General features: G+C 45.9%; 1 protein-coding gene and 1 long non-coding RNA gene across 6 annotated transcripts in view; one reads left to right on the forward strand and one right to left on the reverse strand.

The window, feature by feature from the left end:
* Positions 1-156: 156 nt before the first annotated feature.
* Positions 157-10417, forward strand: LOC149856503 (uncharacterized). Of its 3 annotated transcripts, none has more exons than XR_016444374.1 (4): positions 157-455; positions 1173-1215; positions 1341-1566; positions 7232-10417. It is a non-coding gene; the product is annotated as an uncharacterized LOC149856503 (long non-coding RNA). The 3 variants fall into 3 exon arrangements; XR_016444375.1 differs by having other exon boundaries at positions 1387-1566; XR_016444373.1 differs by lacking the exon at positions 1341-1566.
* Positions 9699-17815, reverse strand: part of NFS1 (NFS1 cysteine desulfurase) — a 32865-nt gene continuing 24748 nt past the window's right edge. The window contains exons 9-13 of one of the 3 annotated variants that reach the window (XM_090064148.1): positions 17281-17386; positions 14995-15076; positions 12350-12433; positions 12133-12222; positions 9699-11614 (exon numbers count right to left, since the gene is read on the reverse strand). In XM_090064148.1, the coding sequence (XP_089920274.1) occupies positions 11551-11614; positions 12133-12222; positions 12350-12433; positions 14995-15076; positions 17281-17386 (426 nt within the window). In that variant the 3' untranslated portion in view covers positions 9699-11550. The other 2 variants (XM_090064150.1, XM_090064149.1) reach the window with 2 other exon arrangements.

A 17815-nucleotide genomic window follows, 5' to 3' on the forward strand; every position in this document is an offset into this window, starting at 1 on the left:
CGAGGCGAGGCGAGGCGAGGCGAGGCTCGCGGTGGCGCTCGCCTGCAGGGCGGGGCCAGTAGGCGCTCCTGCCACCCCGCCCCCGCCCCGCTGGTGTCGGCAGGTGTGGGGCGGCGCGCCGTGGTGCTAGTGCCCCAGGTCGCGCTGCCTGGCCGGCCCCTGCCGCGACCGTCTCCATCTCCGTCACGCCCCACAGGCTGGGAAGCGGCGGCCTGCGGCTGCCTCCCTAGAAGGGTTCTCGGCTCCGGGTCGTTACCCTTCTGCCCTCTGACGGGACTAGCGATTCTGGAGGGCTTGGGACCTCCGTCTCTCTGGTTTCCGGGCTGAGCTCCGTGCTTTTCCGCCTTCGCCCGCGGTCCTGGGCCTGCCTGATGCCCCGCCGGCACCCTTAGCCTTCTAAACTGCAAAATCCAGTAGACTTCATAAGCACCTGAAAGCCCTTCCTCCGCCTCCAGGTAAAGTACCGCTAGGCATCACAGTTAGGAAAATACCGGCATATGAAGCAGGGGTGTCAAATTCATTTGGCCTAACTGAATGGCCTTACGGACTGCAACTCCCCATGCAGGATCCAGCGTGTGTTAGGCCAGTCTGGGACATGTGCTGCACAGGGCCCCCCCAGAGTGGGTTAGGGGGTGCTACATACAGCACAGGTGCAGGGTTAAATGGAGTGGCTGTCACATGCAGTATGTCCTGGGCCCTGTGCACTGGGCTGGGCTGGTGCCTGGTGAATGCAGTGTGGGGGTCAACTCTAGACCCAGGGGCAGCACGGGGTGGGGGGAGAGGTTGGCAGATGATGGGGCTCTGCAGACCACATTCAGTCCATGGGCTACATCTTTGGCATCTCTGATTTAAAGTAGAAGCAATTCATAATGAAAAAGCATTACTATTTGACTAGTTATATATTCTACTAGCTTTGAAATGATTGTGGAAGGGATCCCATTTCTTATTCCAAAGAGAACTTTCCTTCTCCCTTGATTCCATTCAGTCTCCAAATGAGAACCCCTGTTATACACCCATTAATGACATGTGTTTCCAATCTGAGCTAGAAAGTCTTAAACATACCCCCAATAATCCATCACTCTGGGCTCCAGACCATTATTCACAGACAAAAGAGAAAAAATATATATTAATACAGAGTTAAGGGATCTTAACAATGTTTTCTGTCTTTCTAGACCACAGAGGACAGCAAAGTTCAACCTCTGAAAAACAATAAAGGTAAAATAGATTTGGTAAGGTGCTGGCAAGGGTACTGGGCTGTTTGTGTGCCACTTGTAGGGAGTGCATGCCTCCTTCCACTCTAGGTTGAAATACCCTTATCCCCTTCTCTCATGTTTTCATAGAACTTTTCTTCTTCAAAGGGTGCCTCATGCTCTCTGTTACTTTAAGGCAGCAAGAGCTGAGGGAGAGCCCCAGGTGAGGAAGACTGTGAGGGAGAAGCTGCAGGAGACAGGCCCAGGGAAGCAGGACAATCCTCATGTGAGCAATAGGAAGCCAATTGCAGGGCTAGCTGCTCCACAATGGGATTGTAGTCTTGAGTCCTCCAGGGGAGACAAAGCACTGCTACAGGTAAGCTTCCATGGAGACCGGTTGATAAACTCTAATTAGAGGGCACCTGCAGCCAGCTCTGTGACATCACCTAAGTGGAAAAGGGCAGGGCCTGTGAGAGAGAGAAACAAGGGCTGGAGTCAGTCTGGCCCTGGAGGCTGAAAAGGGAAGAACTCTGGTGAAATACCAGAAAGGACTGTGTGTATATTTTGTGTGTTTTGCATGCAGTTGCAGACATTATAATGGGTATGGGTGGCCGGTGGGCCTTTGTATGGGTGCGATATTTTTTTTTTCCTGTAACAGGATTGGTATATATATATATATTTTACATGGTTATATACATATGTGTGTGTCTGTATGTATATAAAGCCTATTGCTGAGAGAGACTTGTGCATAGTATGCCTGAAAGCAGCAAGTGAAGGGATTGAGGACTAGTAGCAGACTAAGGCCTATGGCTGGGTAGTTTTGGTATGTAGCCAGGTTAGAGACTTAGTTATAGCCAGAATGTTTTTGGTTTTAGTTTTAACTGGTGGTTTGAGTTTGCGACTGTTGGGGGAGGGTGGAGGTTCTAATTGTGTCTGGGGGGCATGGGAGTGTCTTGAGCTCTACTAGGGACTCAAGGCACAGGGAAGGCTTAGCCAGAAGATGGAAGCTTGGAAAAAGTGGCCGAAGACTAGCAAGGGTGAAAGCCAGACTGGGCCAAGGGGCTCAGCCTGAAAAGGGTAGAACCAGGGCCAGGGGGCCCAGCTCCCAAGGAAGGGTGGGATTGGGGCTAGAGGCTCAGAGATCCTAATGACTGACAAGGCTGAGGCTGAGGTAGCCAGACCTGAATCTGGAGGCTTGCAGCTAGAGGAAAATGTGTGGAGGCTGAGAAAGCCAAGGCCCTAACAAGGTAGTAATAGTACAGTAACTGTAAGGCATGGGTATTGGGGAACCCACATAATAACCCTTAAAGTTACTGGTACCCTGTGGGGGGCAGGGGCAGGTCAGGAGGACACATTTAGCTCGAGAGGGGCAGAACGGAGACCAGTGAAGTCCAGGAGGGACCTGCTGGTGACTAGGAGAACTGGGATTTGCTCTAGGACCCTAAGGCATCTTCCCTTTTGATCAAACAAATACATTAAGGGGTGCTGAGCAAGTGAGAAGGGGAGGGCACCCTAGAGCTGGAGCAGGAAAGGGCTGCAAGGTCCCTGAGGGATGTTACAGCTGCTCCTGCAACCCAAACCTTGCTACAGAACCCCACACACTATTTCCATGTTATAATTGTTTAATGTGAAGTGCATTTGGTACACACATATGTAAAGTCAAATTCAGTGTTGGATTATGACATGCTGAGGCCATAAACTATGTCCAGTTTAAGAGGCCCCATATGATTAAAATAACCCAGTGTTTGTATATATTTTTGTCATATTAGAATGAAAATGTCCATATTTAGAGAGTCATTGTCCCATATCTCCTTTATTTACCAGCTGATTATTATAAAACTTGATATCCAGTCAGGTTTTTTTTTTTCTTATTTAGAGGCCTCTCATATTATGAGGCTCTAAACTGTAGCTTAAGCCTAAATCTGGCACTGGTCAAATCTGCATTAATTTGAACCTTACACGGTTGTGCCCTCTTCCCATTCTGTAGCCCAGAACCACTGAAAGAGCTAGCCAGGGCCTCACAGACAAGAAGGCCCTCATATCTGTGGTGCTCACAAGGCTGTTTCTGGGGCCTGGTTCCAGCTGTCAAACTTCTGGATCTTTACTTTCCAGGCTTCCAGAAAGGTCAAGCCAGTGGTTTCACAGGTATGCAAGATGCAGGCTGAAATTACCATTTGGCACATGTACCACTCTGGCATCCAGATGCACCCACAGTGGCTGCCTCTATGCTTTGATGCATTCAAACATGCACTCCAGTCACCCAGCAGCTGCTCAGCCAGTTGAAGAGGTCCTTCCTGGTATCAGTATCAGGTGTAAGCCTTCAAGAGTTATGGGAGGAGTGGATGGACCAAATCTCCAAGTAAGACTGGGATAGTTACTCCCTTCCAATCTGGGGCTGGGAGTGCTATGGGGAACATTCATGTCAGCCGGGCAGCAGGTGGGAGACCCTAGTGTTGTATACCTCAACTGCCCCCCAACAGTCTTGGGGGTAAGCTATCCTCAGTGGTCCAAGACCCTCTGCAGCATAATGGAGCCTCATCCATTGCAGTTGATAGTCAATGTGCACCAGATACAAGGGAATGTGGGTACCATCAATTACCCCAATATATTTTTGGAAGCACCCCTCTTCTTGAACTCCTCCAAAAATGGAGATTCCACAGTTATCTCTAGGCAGTCTATTTCACTGCTTTGCTGTTCTAAAAGTGAAGATTTTTTTTCCTGATATCTACTATAAGCCTACTTTGCTGTAACTTCTAGCCAGTGGTCTGCATCCTGCTGTCTGCAGCAAGAGAGAAAAGGTGTTCTCCCTCTTTATGACAGCCCTTTAAGACTGCTGCTTAAGATAGCATCCTTTTCCTTGCTCTCCCCTCTTAAGCACTTATTCAATTAATTCCTACCCATCAAAAGGCTCAGCTGAGTTTTTGGCCTTTTTTGTTATCTCTTTTTTGCTGCCTCCTGTCCAGAATGTTCTTGGAGTACTCTGATTGGTTGTTTGAGTAACCAATCTGAGTGCTCCAAAGAGCATTATGGACAGACAGATGGATGGACTAAGCCCTTTATTATATTAGAATGACAATCCTTATTAGCTGTCTAGTTGCAGCCTAATTTTGTGTGAAGACTGAGGCAAAGTAGCTGTTGAGCAGCTCTACCTTTACATTTTCTGTTAAGAGTTCACCCTGCTTATTTAACAGTAAACCCAGAGCTTTCTTTTTCTTTTCTGGCCAACAGTTCTTATTGTGTTTAACTTCCCTCACCAGGTAAAGCTTGCTTTTTACCTTTGCCGTACTGATTTTGTCCCTTTTGTCTCTTGCTACTTCCCTGCTACTTCCATTGCCTGTATACTTTCCTTTTGCACAAGGCATTCTAGAAGCTTCTTATGTAGCTACATTAGTTTCTTGCCATTCTTGTGTTTCCACTGTAGTATAATATAGCTTCAGCTTAAAAACATTAGTAGTAATAAGGATTGATACAACCAAATATATCAGATATACTTTTTCTGTAATAGAAATATTTGCATTATATTTCTGAGTTGTAAGAATGAAGCAGCTTTGCCAGTGAAAATCATAAACCAAGGTGAAAAGAAAACAGTACAGTGGAAAGCAGCATTCCAAGATAGTGAAGGAAGGAGATGAGAAATTCTCTACCAAAAATTTTAATTTTCACAAGAACATAAATACCATCTAATTGACATGTTCTAAGACTACAGAGAAATTGGTCCAGTCTGGTTCCCAAAGTTTCAGTGAACCAAACATTTTTAATAAACCAATCATAAAATGTGTTGGAATAAGCCATGTGTCAATATGGTATGTAAACCGGAGAGGAAAATTGTAAATACAAGAAAACTTATTGCCAATTTGTACACCACTTTTCTCTCCTTAATCTTCCCAAATGGGATAGGTGAGAATCTGTATGGTGCAGAGGGCCAGTAGCCAGGCAGACATAAGTGTTTACTAGCAAATTGCCCATGAAGATGACAGAGGGGTGGGGGACAACCCCCCCCCAGCCCCATACCACCCACCTACCTCTCTGGGTCCAGCCCCACTCAACTTCTCACTCCCCCCCTGCCCAGCCACTCCAGATCCAGCTCTGCTTAACTCCCTACTACTCTGGGTCCATGCCCAGCCGACTATTGTCCCCACCACTTGGGGTCCAGCCCCCCCCCCCGGGTGCTCTGGGTCTGGCCCCACTCTACCCACCCTCCCCACCACTCCAGCTCTGGCCACACTCAACAAATAGGGATAGGTTGCCATGGCAGTGAGGTGGGGAGGGAATGAGGCTGGGACTAGGGAAGGGCCTGGGGGAATGGTGCCATTCCCGGGGCTGCACAAGGCAGCAGAGGGAACAGAGCAGCACTCACCCCAGCCCCGCTGCAACAGCCCTGGGAACAGCTGGCACCAGCTGCCTGCAGCCACTGGGCTGCACCGTGCTTTGCCTGTCCCCACTCACCTCTGCTCTTGGGCTGCACCGTGCCCTGGTGCAAGCAGCTAGTGTTGGCTGCTCCCAGAGCCACTGCAGCCAGGGCTGGGGTGAGTGCTGCGCCATACACCACCTAGGGCTCCACTTGTCCTCACTCACCCCCAGCCCATGCTGGAACGGCCCTGGGAGCAGCTGCCTGCACAACAGCATGGTGCAACTCAGGAGCTGGGGTGAGCCCAGGTGCAGGGGGATAGGCATGGGTGTCAGGGGGCATGCGCTGACACCAGTCAGTGACTGGGCAGGGGGGGTCCCCTGGTGGCCTATCTTGCTGACTGGGGGAGGGAGGCTGGGAGAGGTCCCCAGTGGTCCATCCTGCTGGCTGATCACACTCGCTGTAAAAGCGGCCACGCCACTTCCAGAAGCAGCGTGGCAGCTTTTGGTAGCAACTCCGCTTCCCGGCTGGCACTCACTGGGAAGGGGGTACTGTTACTACCACCTGCCCCCTTGCCTACCAGCTATACAGGGAGTGCAACTGGACAAGGGGTGCACCAGCACTCAGGGGGCGCACATGCAACCCCACGCACCTGCTGTGCGTCACCCCTGGGGACAGGTGAAGCATGGTGCAGTCCTGCAGCTGCAAGTAACTGGTGCTGGCTGCTCCCATCTTTAACAGACCGTAATCTACATATTTTCTTGGGGTTTGTTAGTACATTAATCCATGTACTCTCATGATCTGGTGCTTCTGAGTTGCTGATAACTCTAAAACAGGCAATAGTGTCTAATGGAGAGTGCCATCCACTGCTTGCACCAAATTTCATCCTTCCTAAACAAAGTATGACCAATTAAGGTAATGTTACAATTACCTTACTTTTCTTTTTCTTGCTTCCTTTTTCACATTGGTTCATTTTTTTTCCTTAAGACACCAAGACTTAGTTTGCATTTTCCTTTGACCTCCCCAACACCTTACATTATTAAATGTAATGCCCACACTGTTGCTCCATACAGTCTACAACTGAGATTAATGGCCCCTCACTCATCTGTGAAATATAGGGTGTCCCATTTGAAAAAGCTCTCTCCTGCCAGGTAGGCTGTAACCCAGTTGCCACAGAGTCTGCAGCCCATGGTTCACTTCCAGTATTTTTTGCTATCTCACTTCTCTTGTCAACAAGACTGGAAGTATACCTTCAAAAAAATTTTCATTTTGCCCAGATTTGCATGCATTTTCATTATTGGATGCTGAAATGGATATCCATAGAAAAGATGCCCAAATCTTGATACTTTAGGACGTGGACTGCTACAACATTTGAAGTTCTCCAAGTACCATTAAAGGGCTCTAGCAAGTGAGAGTGGAGATATGCAGTGGATTAAATCAGTGCTTCTCAAACTATCTGATGTGGCGGACCGGCAATTTTTTTTTCCAGTGGGCCCCCAGGGACCGGTGCCCGGTTCAGCCGGTGGCAGCAACTGCGTGCAACAGCGCTACACAAATGCACGACCGGCTGTTTCTTTCTCTTTTCTCACCTTGCACAACGTGACATCACCTGGAGTGTTGGAATGTACAAACTGTGGCGCTATGACATATCAACGTTATGCTTCTGAAAATATATTTCTTTCTTTCCTGACAGCTCGCTGCGGACCGGCGACCAGTGGCTCGTGGACCGGCACCAATCTGCAGACCACCACTTTGAGAAGCACTGGATTAAGCAGAATTAGTTCAAATACAGCCACTGCATTTCAAATATGACCCTCATCCTCCCAGAAGAAACGGGAACAGCTCCTTTGTTGCGAAGTGCTTCATGTTATTTTCACATGCTCCAACAGAAAGCAGTAGACAGCGGGTCTTCTGGCATCCCACAGTGCTTTGCTTCCACCCCCACCCCTCACAGTGCTCTGAGGATGTGTTTCCTTTACCTACTACACTGAACTCCTGGGTCATAAGACCTGCCTGGCTTATGATCTCTACTTTTTATTGGCAGGCACAAAGGTATCCTCATTTTGCTGGAGGCAAACTGGGGGACTCTCCTGCCCAGAACAGTGGAACAGTGTTGAGGACCCATTTCAAGCATGTCAACAGCAGCTGTGCACACAATGTTAGTGCCACTATCTTCATAGATGCAGCAGAAGTTGTCTACTAACTGGAAACAGACTGATGTGAGGGACCTTTTTGCCATCTAGGGTGAAAGGGACACCTAACACTCACTCCAGATAAGCCACCATACCCATGCCATCTATGAATGTATTACTTCCAAAATGGCTGCTTGGGGGTGCAACCAAGATTGGCAGTGCTTTGACAAGGCCAAAAAGTGCTAAGAGCACAGTATAAGAAGGCCCAAGATGTCAGTCAGGTCTCAGATGCTCAGAGGGTGACTTGCACATATGATTTAGGAGCCATCACAGATTCTGACAGGGAATTAATGAAACCTTACTTCACCAGCAACTCCAGGGTTAACCCTAAGGCCATCAAGGACTCAGAGGGATCTGACTAGGAAGATACTCCAGTTTCTGCCCCCTTCCATGGCTCCTACCCACCATGACTGAGAAGCAGGTACAGGATAGACTGGATAACTTTTTTTCCCCCATTTCCTTCTTTTCAGGTGCACCACTCTGGAAGCTTATCATCCCTCTTCATTTGAGATGACACTGATATTGACCAAAGGGCAAGTACATTCAGAACAGGTTTATTCTTAAGTTTTCATTCAAAATTTTGAATATCCAAAACAGACCTGAAGAATAAGTAACAGCCAGTTTTATATACTGTTTTTCTCCAAATATGTAACTGCCACCAAACCGTGGAGAAGAGAGGAAAAAACCTGCCCAAACCTGCAACAGCAGGAGACCCACCTGCCTGCTGCACCAGAACCAGCAAAACCAGAAAGAAAAACGATGCCGCAGGAACCACATTTTATCAGCAGCTGTTCAGTCTGAATCAGACTGCTCTGCAGCTGCATGGGTATTTCTGGCCTGCCATGTAGACTGGAGGGAGTGTAAGATGGGCGGGGAGAGAGCGCCCACATGCGAGAGCACCCACATGCAAGAACACTGGGAGGCTGAAGGACAGATTCCAGAGGACAGGGAGCTGGCTGCTTGCTAATGTAGGAGCTCAGAGGGACTCCAGTAAGCCAGGAGACACCAGCATTGAGCCTGCAGCAGGAAAAGCGGTAGAAGCTGGTAGGAAGCCTTGCCGGGGACAAGCCGGCCATGGGAGAGGCAGCCATACTCAGTTTAAGGTTCTGGTTTGTTTTTTCCATTTTTTCCGTTTCGTGGTGTTGGCCAGAGGGCAGTCGGCCAGGCTGAACCCCGACCTCAAGACCAAGAAGGGGAGGAACCAGCAATGGGCCAAGGAAAAGGGGAGAGATGCGGGGTGGATGCCATGCTCCCATACCCAGGGCCCACATACCGAGTTAGGGCTGAGAAAAGGCCCACATCCAGAGGTGCGCAGACCTGGCTGAGAGGTGTTAAGCCAGCATGGAAGCGCCCAGGGCTGGGGGACCTTCACACTACAGTGAGGCAAGCCTAGCCACGTTTTGTTTTTTTTACTTACTTTTTTGTTCCAGAGAGAACAGGCCTCTGTGAAAAGGGAAGAGCCTCTACAGCCCTCTGGGTCTGAGTGCGCTGCAACAAAAAGACTCCACCTGTAGGCTGCAGGGCCTAAAGCACTGAAAGGACTTACCTGAATTCAAGTTAAATGTCCTGTGTCTTCTGTAGTTCTTTTTATATTCATGACACTTTGACAAGGGACTGTTCAGGCCCCGGTGCCTATCATATAGGGGAGACAGGCTCAAAGCGACCATGAGCCAATAAGTCCGCCAGTCAGATCCAAGGTGGCGCACGCATGCAGTGTAGGGGAGGTAGGAGCCCCAGAAGAAGGATCTGATGCTAGGAAGAGGATCCTAGACAAGTTGTGGTGGAACTGAACACTTCCCGATTAAAGTATCAGCCAACATTAAGTCATGGCAGGCGAGAACTGGGTAATTTGGTGGTGGGGCTAGATCAAGTGTACTCGCACCCCCAGAGCCCAGTCCGGTTGGGCAAAGGGTTGCGGCCTTATCCTGAGCTGTGCCAACACAAAGACTGAAAATTATCACATTTAAGTCTTATATATAAGATTTATAATTTAGGGAGCAAAACAATTTAACAGAAATAAGTTTTTAAAATAGGCTTGCAAAGTATTATTACATGGTTACTCCAGCAACTGTATGCAAGTTACAAACAAGCTACACAGAAAAAAGTACACATTACAATTATTTTGAAAACCAGATATACAACTGAAAAGTCTTTAAAAGCTTATGATGATGCATTACAAATGGCCATCACTACAATATTAGAACTAGTAAAGGCAGTAACCACTTCAAATGAAAAATGACCCAGCAATATCCGCACCCACTATAAAGGGCTAAATCTATCACTGATGGTAAAAGTGATAAAGCCAAAGGCTATGTGATCAGATTGCGGAGGACTCTGCAATATGCCTCATCTTGCAGAGTGAGATTTAGCTTCAAGGAGAGTGCTTTCATTTGTGGTGAGCATCTGAGGTAGACACAAGAGGTGTTTTTTACTGTCCACAACAGGAGACATGCCAGTAAGATGCCTTAGATCCTGTGCCAAGTAAAGCATTCAGTTGTGGACCAGCTATTTTCTGAGAAGTAGTATGCATACACATAAGCCAGGTAATAAAAAGGCACTTTAGAACACAGCATTAAATTCTCTATCTAAATGTCTTAATGAAGTAAGGAGCTAAAACACTGAAGTTTAATTAATTAGTTATTAAGATGCCCTTTAACTGAATAGAATAGATGCCATACCTACATGTCTTCAATAAAAAGGGAGTTAAGCATCAAGAAGTCTCCACTGAGTTTCATATGTCTGTACCTGCTAGCAAAATATTCAGATTAGAAAGACAAAGCTAAGAAAAAGATAATTAGCCCCATTAAGAAGACTATTGCACATGATCAAATCCTTAAATGGGAGGAGTAAAGGGCTCCATCACCAAAAAGAAAACAGAAACAGCATTAGGAAATTTACAGTGAATTACAACTGGTGTCTTTCTCTCTCACCACTCCTATTCAAACAAGCCATGGGATTCTGCAACCCTCCAAGAAATAGAAAAAATGTTTAATGTCTTTACTTTCAAGAAAATAGACTTCATGGAAAAGAAACAGCGATGGGGAGAACACAGTGCACCATCATACCCTAGGACTGGGAAAGAAAGGAGGCAGCATCGGGTTAATCCATGCTGGTCTGTATGAGGATTAGGAAAAAAATAAATGTAAAGAGGTAAAACTGCAAAAGAAGTAGCAGTGAAAAGGCAAAACCTCTAGTTAAAAAAAGGGTTCTTAACAGCATGCAGATTAACTCTGAAGGTATAATTAACACAATGGAGCATCCACCACCACCAGAAGGCCATAAATTAAGATTTCAGTTTCCTTCAGAAGTGCTGACTGGTCTTCTGTAAAAGAATTAATTTCTGAGCAGACTATTTATCTAAATAACACAGAAAGCAGGTGTTTGCTACTGAGACTAATATCCCTGTTGCAGATAAGTCACGAAAGTGGAACAAGTTTCTTGGTAACAGAATTTTGCCGTAAGCAGAGCAATTGCAGAAGACATACTGTACCAAGAAGGAATTTCCTAATGGGGGGGGGGGGAATTCTTCTGTACTAAGAAATAGCATGGCTAAAGGATGAAACAACACTCTTACATAAGAAAATAAAATTCCATGGACACCAGGTCAGAGTGCAACTTTCTTTGTGCACATGTATAGTGAAATGGAAGTGTCCTAACCAAATTTTACCCCCTTTTTAATTTTAGGATTTAGGCTTTAGAAAACCCCAAGCCATCAAAATGAAATTGATTTTAGAAAGTGCCACATGATTTTGCTCAGGAATGTACACAATGTACTTGACTTCACATCCATCTAGTCCAGGGTTAGAACTGAACTGCCTTGTTAGTGCTGGGTCCATTTAATGCTTTTGAGGTCAATTCCATCCTGCACCATTTCCCATAGAGGACTGTAAAGACAAAAAGAAAAAAAAAAGAAAAATTAGATTTGATCTGGAACACCAAGAAAAATGGCATTACTGAAAATAATCAACAAGCACGATTCATCTCCAAAGAGTTCACTAGGCAGATGGGAGAATTCTTTAAAAGGATAATTCTCTACTCCAAAGTCTTGTACACACCACATTCATTGCTAACTTAACTTAGCTCCACTTTTGATAGTACCCTAAGAATGGTCATGTAGGTCAGATGAAAGATCTGTCTCTGTTAGTATCCCATATCTAGCACTGACATGTATAAGACACAGGGCAAGTATGAACTGATCCATCTTTTCAGAGCATCCAAGTCAGCACCGGTATTAGCAACAATGGGTGGCTATGTGTAAAGGGGCCACCAGATTTTAAGTACTTTGTCAAATGGATCTCATTTCTAAAATGAGGACCACACCATCAGTACAATTTGAGGAAACCCAAACGAAGCCTACAGCATCCAGTGTCCTTTACACTCACTCATTAGAGAAGTGGCTCACCTCATCTCCCTCAGTCTTTTGACATGCTGTATGCATTTCTGTACAGTGTAGTCTACTTCTTCTTCTGTAGTAAAACGACCAATGCCAAATCTAAAACAAAAATATGACCTGTAAGTGATAACATAGTGAGCGCATGTGGCATAAGAGAAACAAATCCTGTTTTCAGTCTAGGAAAGGGAACAGACTTTGGAAGAGTCCAAAGTTTCATGGTACTTACCTTATGGAAGAGTGAGCCAAGTCTTCGTCGGTCCCAATCGCTCGTAAAACATAGGATGGCTCCAGAGAGGCAGATGTGCAAGCACTAACCAAATTATAATTTTACATTTTAACTTTCAATTTAGGATGTGTGTATGAAAATGAAAAAAGTAACATTCCATACTACATCAATACTCTCTAATAAATAATATTTTCCCTTTAGACTCTTAGATTTCCATGACTCATCACAAAATTACATCAAGACCCTGGCCCAAACAGCCAGTTAAAACAAGGAGCCGGGGTGAGAAAATGAACAGAAATTGTTGCAAGGTTGGGGAATTCCAGGAGCAGCAACAGGAAAGAAGGAACAGCAGAAGGCAAGTGTAATAAGGTTAAAGTGTGAGAAAAAGGAAGATGAGGACAGATAAAAAAAGCAGGTTGGCTCAAATGCGGCCAGCAGCAGGGCTTCCTTCTTTTTTATATTCTTATTACAAGGTATTTAGCAGAATTTGTGGATTTGTTGGACTCTGACATAGCACTTTGCTATGGCCTTAAACTTGCAACCTCTAGGCTATCAACCATGCACCTTAGCATCCACACCACCCCAACACCCAACAGCAAGGCTGAAAGAGGTAAACATGAAATGAAGATCTGGACAACAGACAGAAAAAGAATAAAGAAATCTTTCAGAGCAAATCAAGGTAAAAAGTGACAGTGTACCAGTGGACTAATCTGTAAAACAAACTTGGCAATGGCAACTACTGCTTAACCCACAAATAGTAGCAGAATCCAGAGAGCGAGAAACATTTATGAAAAACAGGAATCCTGAGTGAGATCACCCATTTACAATACTCGGCACTTCAAGGAACTTGTGTGTCAGAACTACACAAAGATGGCCAAGTACCACCACCCCAGTTTTACAGCAAGGAAATCTGAGGTACAAAAGGGATGCATTTATAAAGTTCAAACACAAAATATTAGAATTGAAGAGGATTTTAATACATTAAAAATGCTCTGGCCTTTCTTTTCTTCTTAAAGAAATTAAAACAAATGAGTGGCCTTTCAAATGAAAAAAAATGACTAGCATTAGCCATAGCCAGACATACAAGCAGCTTAATAATTTCCAAGATGACCAGGTGAATCATAATTCATAACCTGCATAAGGTGGGCTAAAATAACATTTCTCAGTGCAGGATCTCTTGGCAATGTGGTATTCAATTAAGTAGATTTCAAAGGGCCTTTTCTTTCAAAATGCTCTGCTTATAAAATGGATACCTGCACACCTCCCCTAAAAAAACGTACATCTGAAAGACTGCTTTGCTCTGAAAAGCGAAGTAAAAATGGTACCTTAGTACTATTCAGGTTCTCTCTGTTCATAAGAGCTGCTGACTTCAGCAATACAGGGGCCTTACTAGTGTCAGTCTTGCAGAGCCAACACAGCTCTGTACTGGATTCTCATCTTGCTTATGCATCAAACATAAGAACCTGCAGTTTGTGAAGATACCTGTCTAACCCTATCATGTTACAGTTATGCTGTTAGTTATATGAAATCCTATTGAAGCCCAGAGGTTGCACATTTAGGGGCACATTTGGATTGAGAATCTTTATACCAATAATGATGTACAAGACAGTCAAGATGGGCTCTTAGATTTTTAACTGAGCCTACGAGACTGACAGTTAGAAAAAACTACTTTTTTACTTGTCAACCGATCAGCAGGGATCCTGGTTTTCCCTGATAAAATAGAAAGAAAAAGAAAAAAAAAAAAAATCACAAATTCTCTGATAAAACCCCCAAAATCCATAATTAAAATTAAAGTCCCCCCACAGCTCTCCCCAGCCCTCCATACATGGCTTCCCTTAAGTGCTCATAGAGCCACTCGCAGTCCATGTGCAGCTGGCCGGGCACTCCATAGCTCTCACCAACACCTCCCGCTCCTGGCCAGAGTGTCTGGCTAGCTGTACATGGACTGCAAGTGGCACTATGGGCTCTTAAGGGAAGCCATACATGGAGGCACTGAGCCTGGTCAGGCTGATAGCGCTGCTGGCAGTTCATGTGCAGCCAGTCGGGCACTCTGTGTCATTTACCAACACCTCCCCACTCCCTCAGCCCCCAGCCAGCTTCCCCCCAGCCCTGGCCCACAACACCCCCAGCCCCCTGCAAGCCCCACTTACCTAACATTACAGGCTCCAGAAGGAAAGTGAGCTAGAGGTAAGCCTTGGGACTGACTAAAAGCCTCAGGCCTCACTCTTCCCTCCCACCCTCCCTCCCCCTTGGGGCAGGGCTGGGGGTTTCCCAGCCCTTTTGCAATCAGTTCTTGCAGACTGGAACTGTGCCAGTCTGCAGAGCTTTTTGCGAGTGGGAAACCCATGGGTTTCTCTGCTAAAAGGGAAAATCTGCATTTTCTCTGATAAAGATGGGAAATCTGTGGTTTTCTCCATGTTCCCACGGGGAAATTGAAAACCTGGATCCTGCTGATTGGATTCAATCTAGAATCCCAAAAAAAAACATTTTTAGAGAGAAATGGTATAGCTGCATCTCAGACTAACTAAATGCAAGAAGTCATGGAAGAGCCTTTCCCAGGTCTGCAATTCAAACAGTAGGTGGCCTTCCCCTCCCAGGAGTAATTTATCATAAGCTTCCTTTTCTGCATCCAGTATCTCACCTACCTTCCTGAAGACAGAGCCACATCTTTCAGAGCCATCAGCAGACTCTCACCTTCCACATAAGCAAAAGATAAATTGATGCAGCCTGTAGTTAAGAAAATGGTGTCAGCTGAATTCAAGGAAAATCCTGTCCCACACAGGGAGGCTTATTTGGGGCTTATAGTGTGGGGGATGTGTGACAGGATTCTGTTCCAGAGGCAGCCATGACTCCCCACCCCCAGTGGCTATGCAATTCCTGCCCTGGCTCCAACTCTAGGGTCCCCCCACCCTTAGTCACCCACCATGGCTTTGATGTGAAGATTCATTAGGAGAGAGGCTCCTGCAGATCTTAGAGCAAGCCCATCCTCATTCCAGGACTGGGTTTCAGCCTTCTCAGCTTCTGCCCTTTTCCTCTTGCTAACCCCTCTAGCTCTAATTCACTGACCAAACCAAGTTTTGGGCTTATCAGCTTCTTGTCTGGCCTTCCAAGGCCTTTGTCTCTGGGCCCCCTGACCTCAGTCTCCACCATTCTCAAGTACTAGGTTCTCTGCCCTCAAGCTTTGCCCTTCTCAGACTCAGGCCCTTCTGGCCCCCAATCCAAGTCCTGCCCTTCCTAGGCTTTTGGGCCACTGGCCCCCAGTCTGTGTCTCTGGCATTAACAGAAAAATTTTTCCTCATGGACTCTATAGGATTGCACCTCTGGGTGTGCACCACCTCCCCACCCCTGACAGGCACTACAAGATCACCCTGCCGGGCATTCAGGGATCAGTAGCCCTCTACCCCCCAGGTGTTATGGGACCTCCAAGCCACCCCTCACAGTCCCCTCAAACCACCCTGTCTTCCCTTTCAGTATCTAGTCCCCCATGGGCACCAGACCCTCTCAGTCCCTCCAGGCAACAGACAAAGCTGCAGGTACCTAGTCCCCCAAAGATGCCAGACCCTTCTGGTCTGCCCCCAGGCACCAGGTCAAACAGAAATCAAAACAAGCCCTTCTGGCTATAATGAAGTCCTACCCCAACTCTGGGTCTATTAGCATGGCTAGGCCTCAGCTTCTCATGCTGTCTGCATGCCTGGCCTGCTCCCAGTATGGTGCAGCCACAGGTACCCCTGCAGAGCTCTTCCCTGTTCAGGTTCCAGGCTAGCCTGCATGACCAGTCTCAGGGGCTGCCTTATCTCTCTGGCCTTGCCCCCTTCCAATCAGGTGACCCCTAATTATATTCATTATCTAGCTGTCATGACAACCCAGCTGCAGCTGTGCCCTGCCTTCCCTTTAGGGCTGTGCCTGAGCTCTTGCTCTCTTAAAGTGACCAAGAGTCCCAGGCTCTCTGCTGGGGGGCAGGGGTCCTCTACTATACAGCACTGACCCAATCTTCACAGGATTCACTGAATACAGATGTAGATTCAGTATAGTGAATGCAGAGGCTCAAGGGTCTGCATATCTTTCAGATTTCCTCTGAGGAGGAGCACAAAAGGCTGAGGAATCCTGGTAGCATTTGTGGAACAACTGCTTGGACTCGGGAAGCATTTATCTTCTTTTTTCTAACTGCAGTGATTTCCCTAGTGTATATTTCAGTCATTTGGTCTGAATCTGTGAAACAGGATATAGATCCAAGAGATTTGGGTCTAGGAGTCTGCAGCCCACTAGACCTGACACCTTTATTTGCTGACGTGACTGACGTTCCTGTAGTAGTTTCTACTTAACCTCCATCTGCTCTTGGTTATTCCTTCTGGTATTAAATGCAACACAAATCCCAGCTCCTCACATTTTAAATCAATCTTATCTTGCCACTAAATTTTCAAACTGAAATAGATTTTTATATTGGTAGGTTGTAACTGGACCTGGCAAACTGGTAGGAAGCATCCAATTTTCCCTTAACAGAATAAAAGGTAGCAAGAGCTTTGGCAACTATGAAAGGGAGAGATGTTCTGGGGATTTAGCCCTAAGGACACGAATCCTTTTCAATGCAGGGCTTGAAATACAAATTCCTATTTCAGTAACTTTAACAAGCATCCAGCCAACTCACATATTCACCAGTGCTTCCAGAGAAATAACATTATTGTTAAAATGAGCAGCAGTGAAACTGAAAGTGAATGGGGCATTTTACAGATCTCAGACCTAAAGTATAAGGCTGCCTAAAATCTGAGGAAGATGTTCCAGCACTGACCATATTATATTACTCCTAGAAAGTTTTCTGCACAACCACTAGGGACAGATGCTTTTAAAAAAGAAACCAAATGAAAAATAAAACAGTCTGCAAATATTGATAGATTCTATAACCCTAGAAAATATCAGATTTCTGCGACTTTTACCTGGATAGCGATGTTCTGGATCTCCATTCATAACCACATCAGGAATTTCTTTCATTATTTTTGTAACTAGTTGGTTTGCCAATAAAGAGATTCGTTTATGGTCATACTAATAAAAGAAACAGGAAGAGAGATCAGTATATGACAAGTGGACACAACTTTCACTCCTTTACGTATTGCGCAGAGTCGCCAGCCATTTGAGACTAACTTTTTTAATAAGTCTGGCTCAGGGCTTACTGTCATATGCAGTGCAATTTTAATGCAACTACTAGTATGTGCAGCTTCCAATATATGAACTAGCCCACGCGGAGTGGGCACAGCATCTCAGTAGTGCTTTTTTGCATCTATAAGCATATCCTTTTTGTGGCCATACAAAGTTTTCTTGTATTCCCCTTTGATTTACAAAATATTGCATGTGGGATAAGAGCAGAGAGAGACATCTCATTTGAGTATGGCAAACACATTAAGTAATAGTTTACTAACTTGGAACAAAAACCTCAGTTGAGATTAATAACCCAACAGCACTGATGTGACTTAA

This window comes from Crocodylus siamensis, chromosome 10 (genome assembly GCF_052110815.1).
Source record: "Crocodylus siamensis isolate JL-2025a chromosome 10, ASM5211081v1, whole genome shotgun sequence".
Taxonomy (NCBI): Eukaryota; Metazoa; Chordata; order Crocodylia; family Crocodylidae; genus Crocodylus; species Crocodylus siamensis.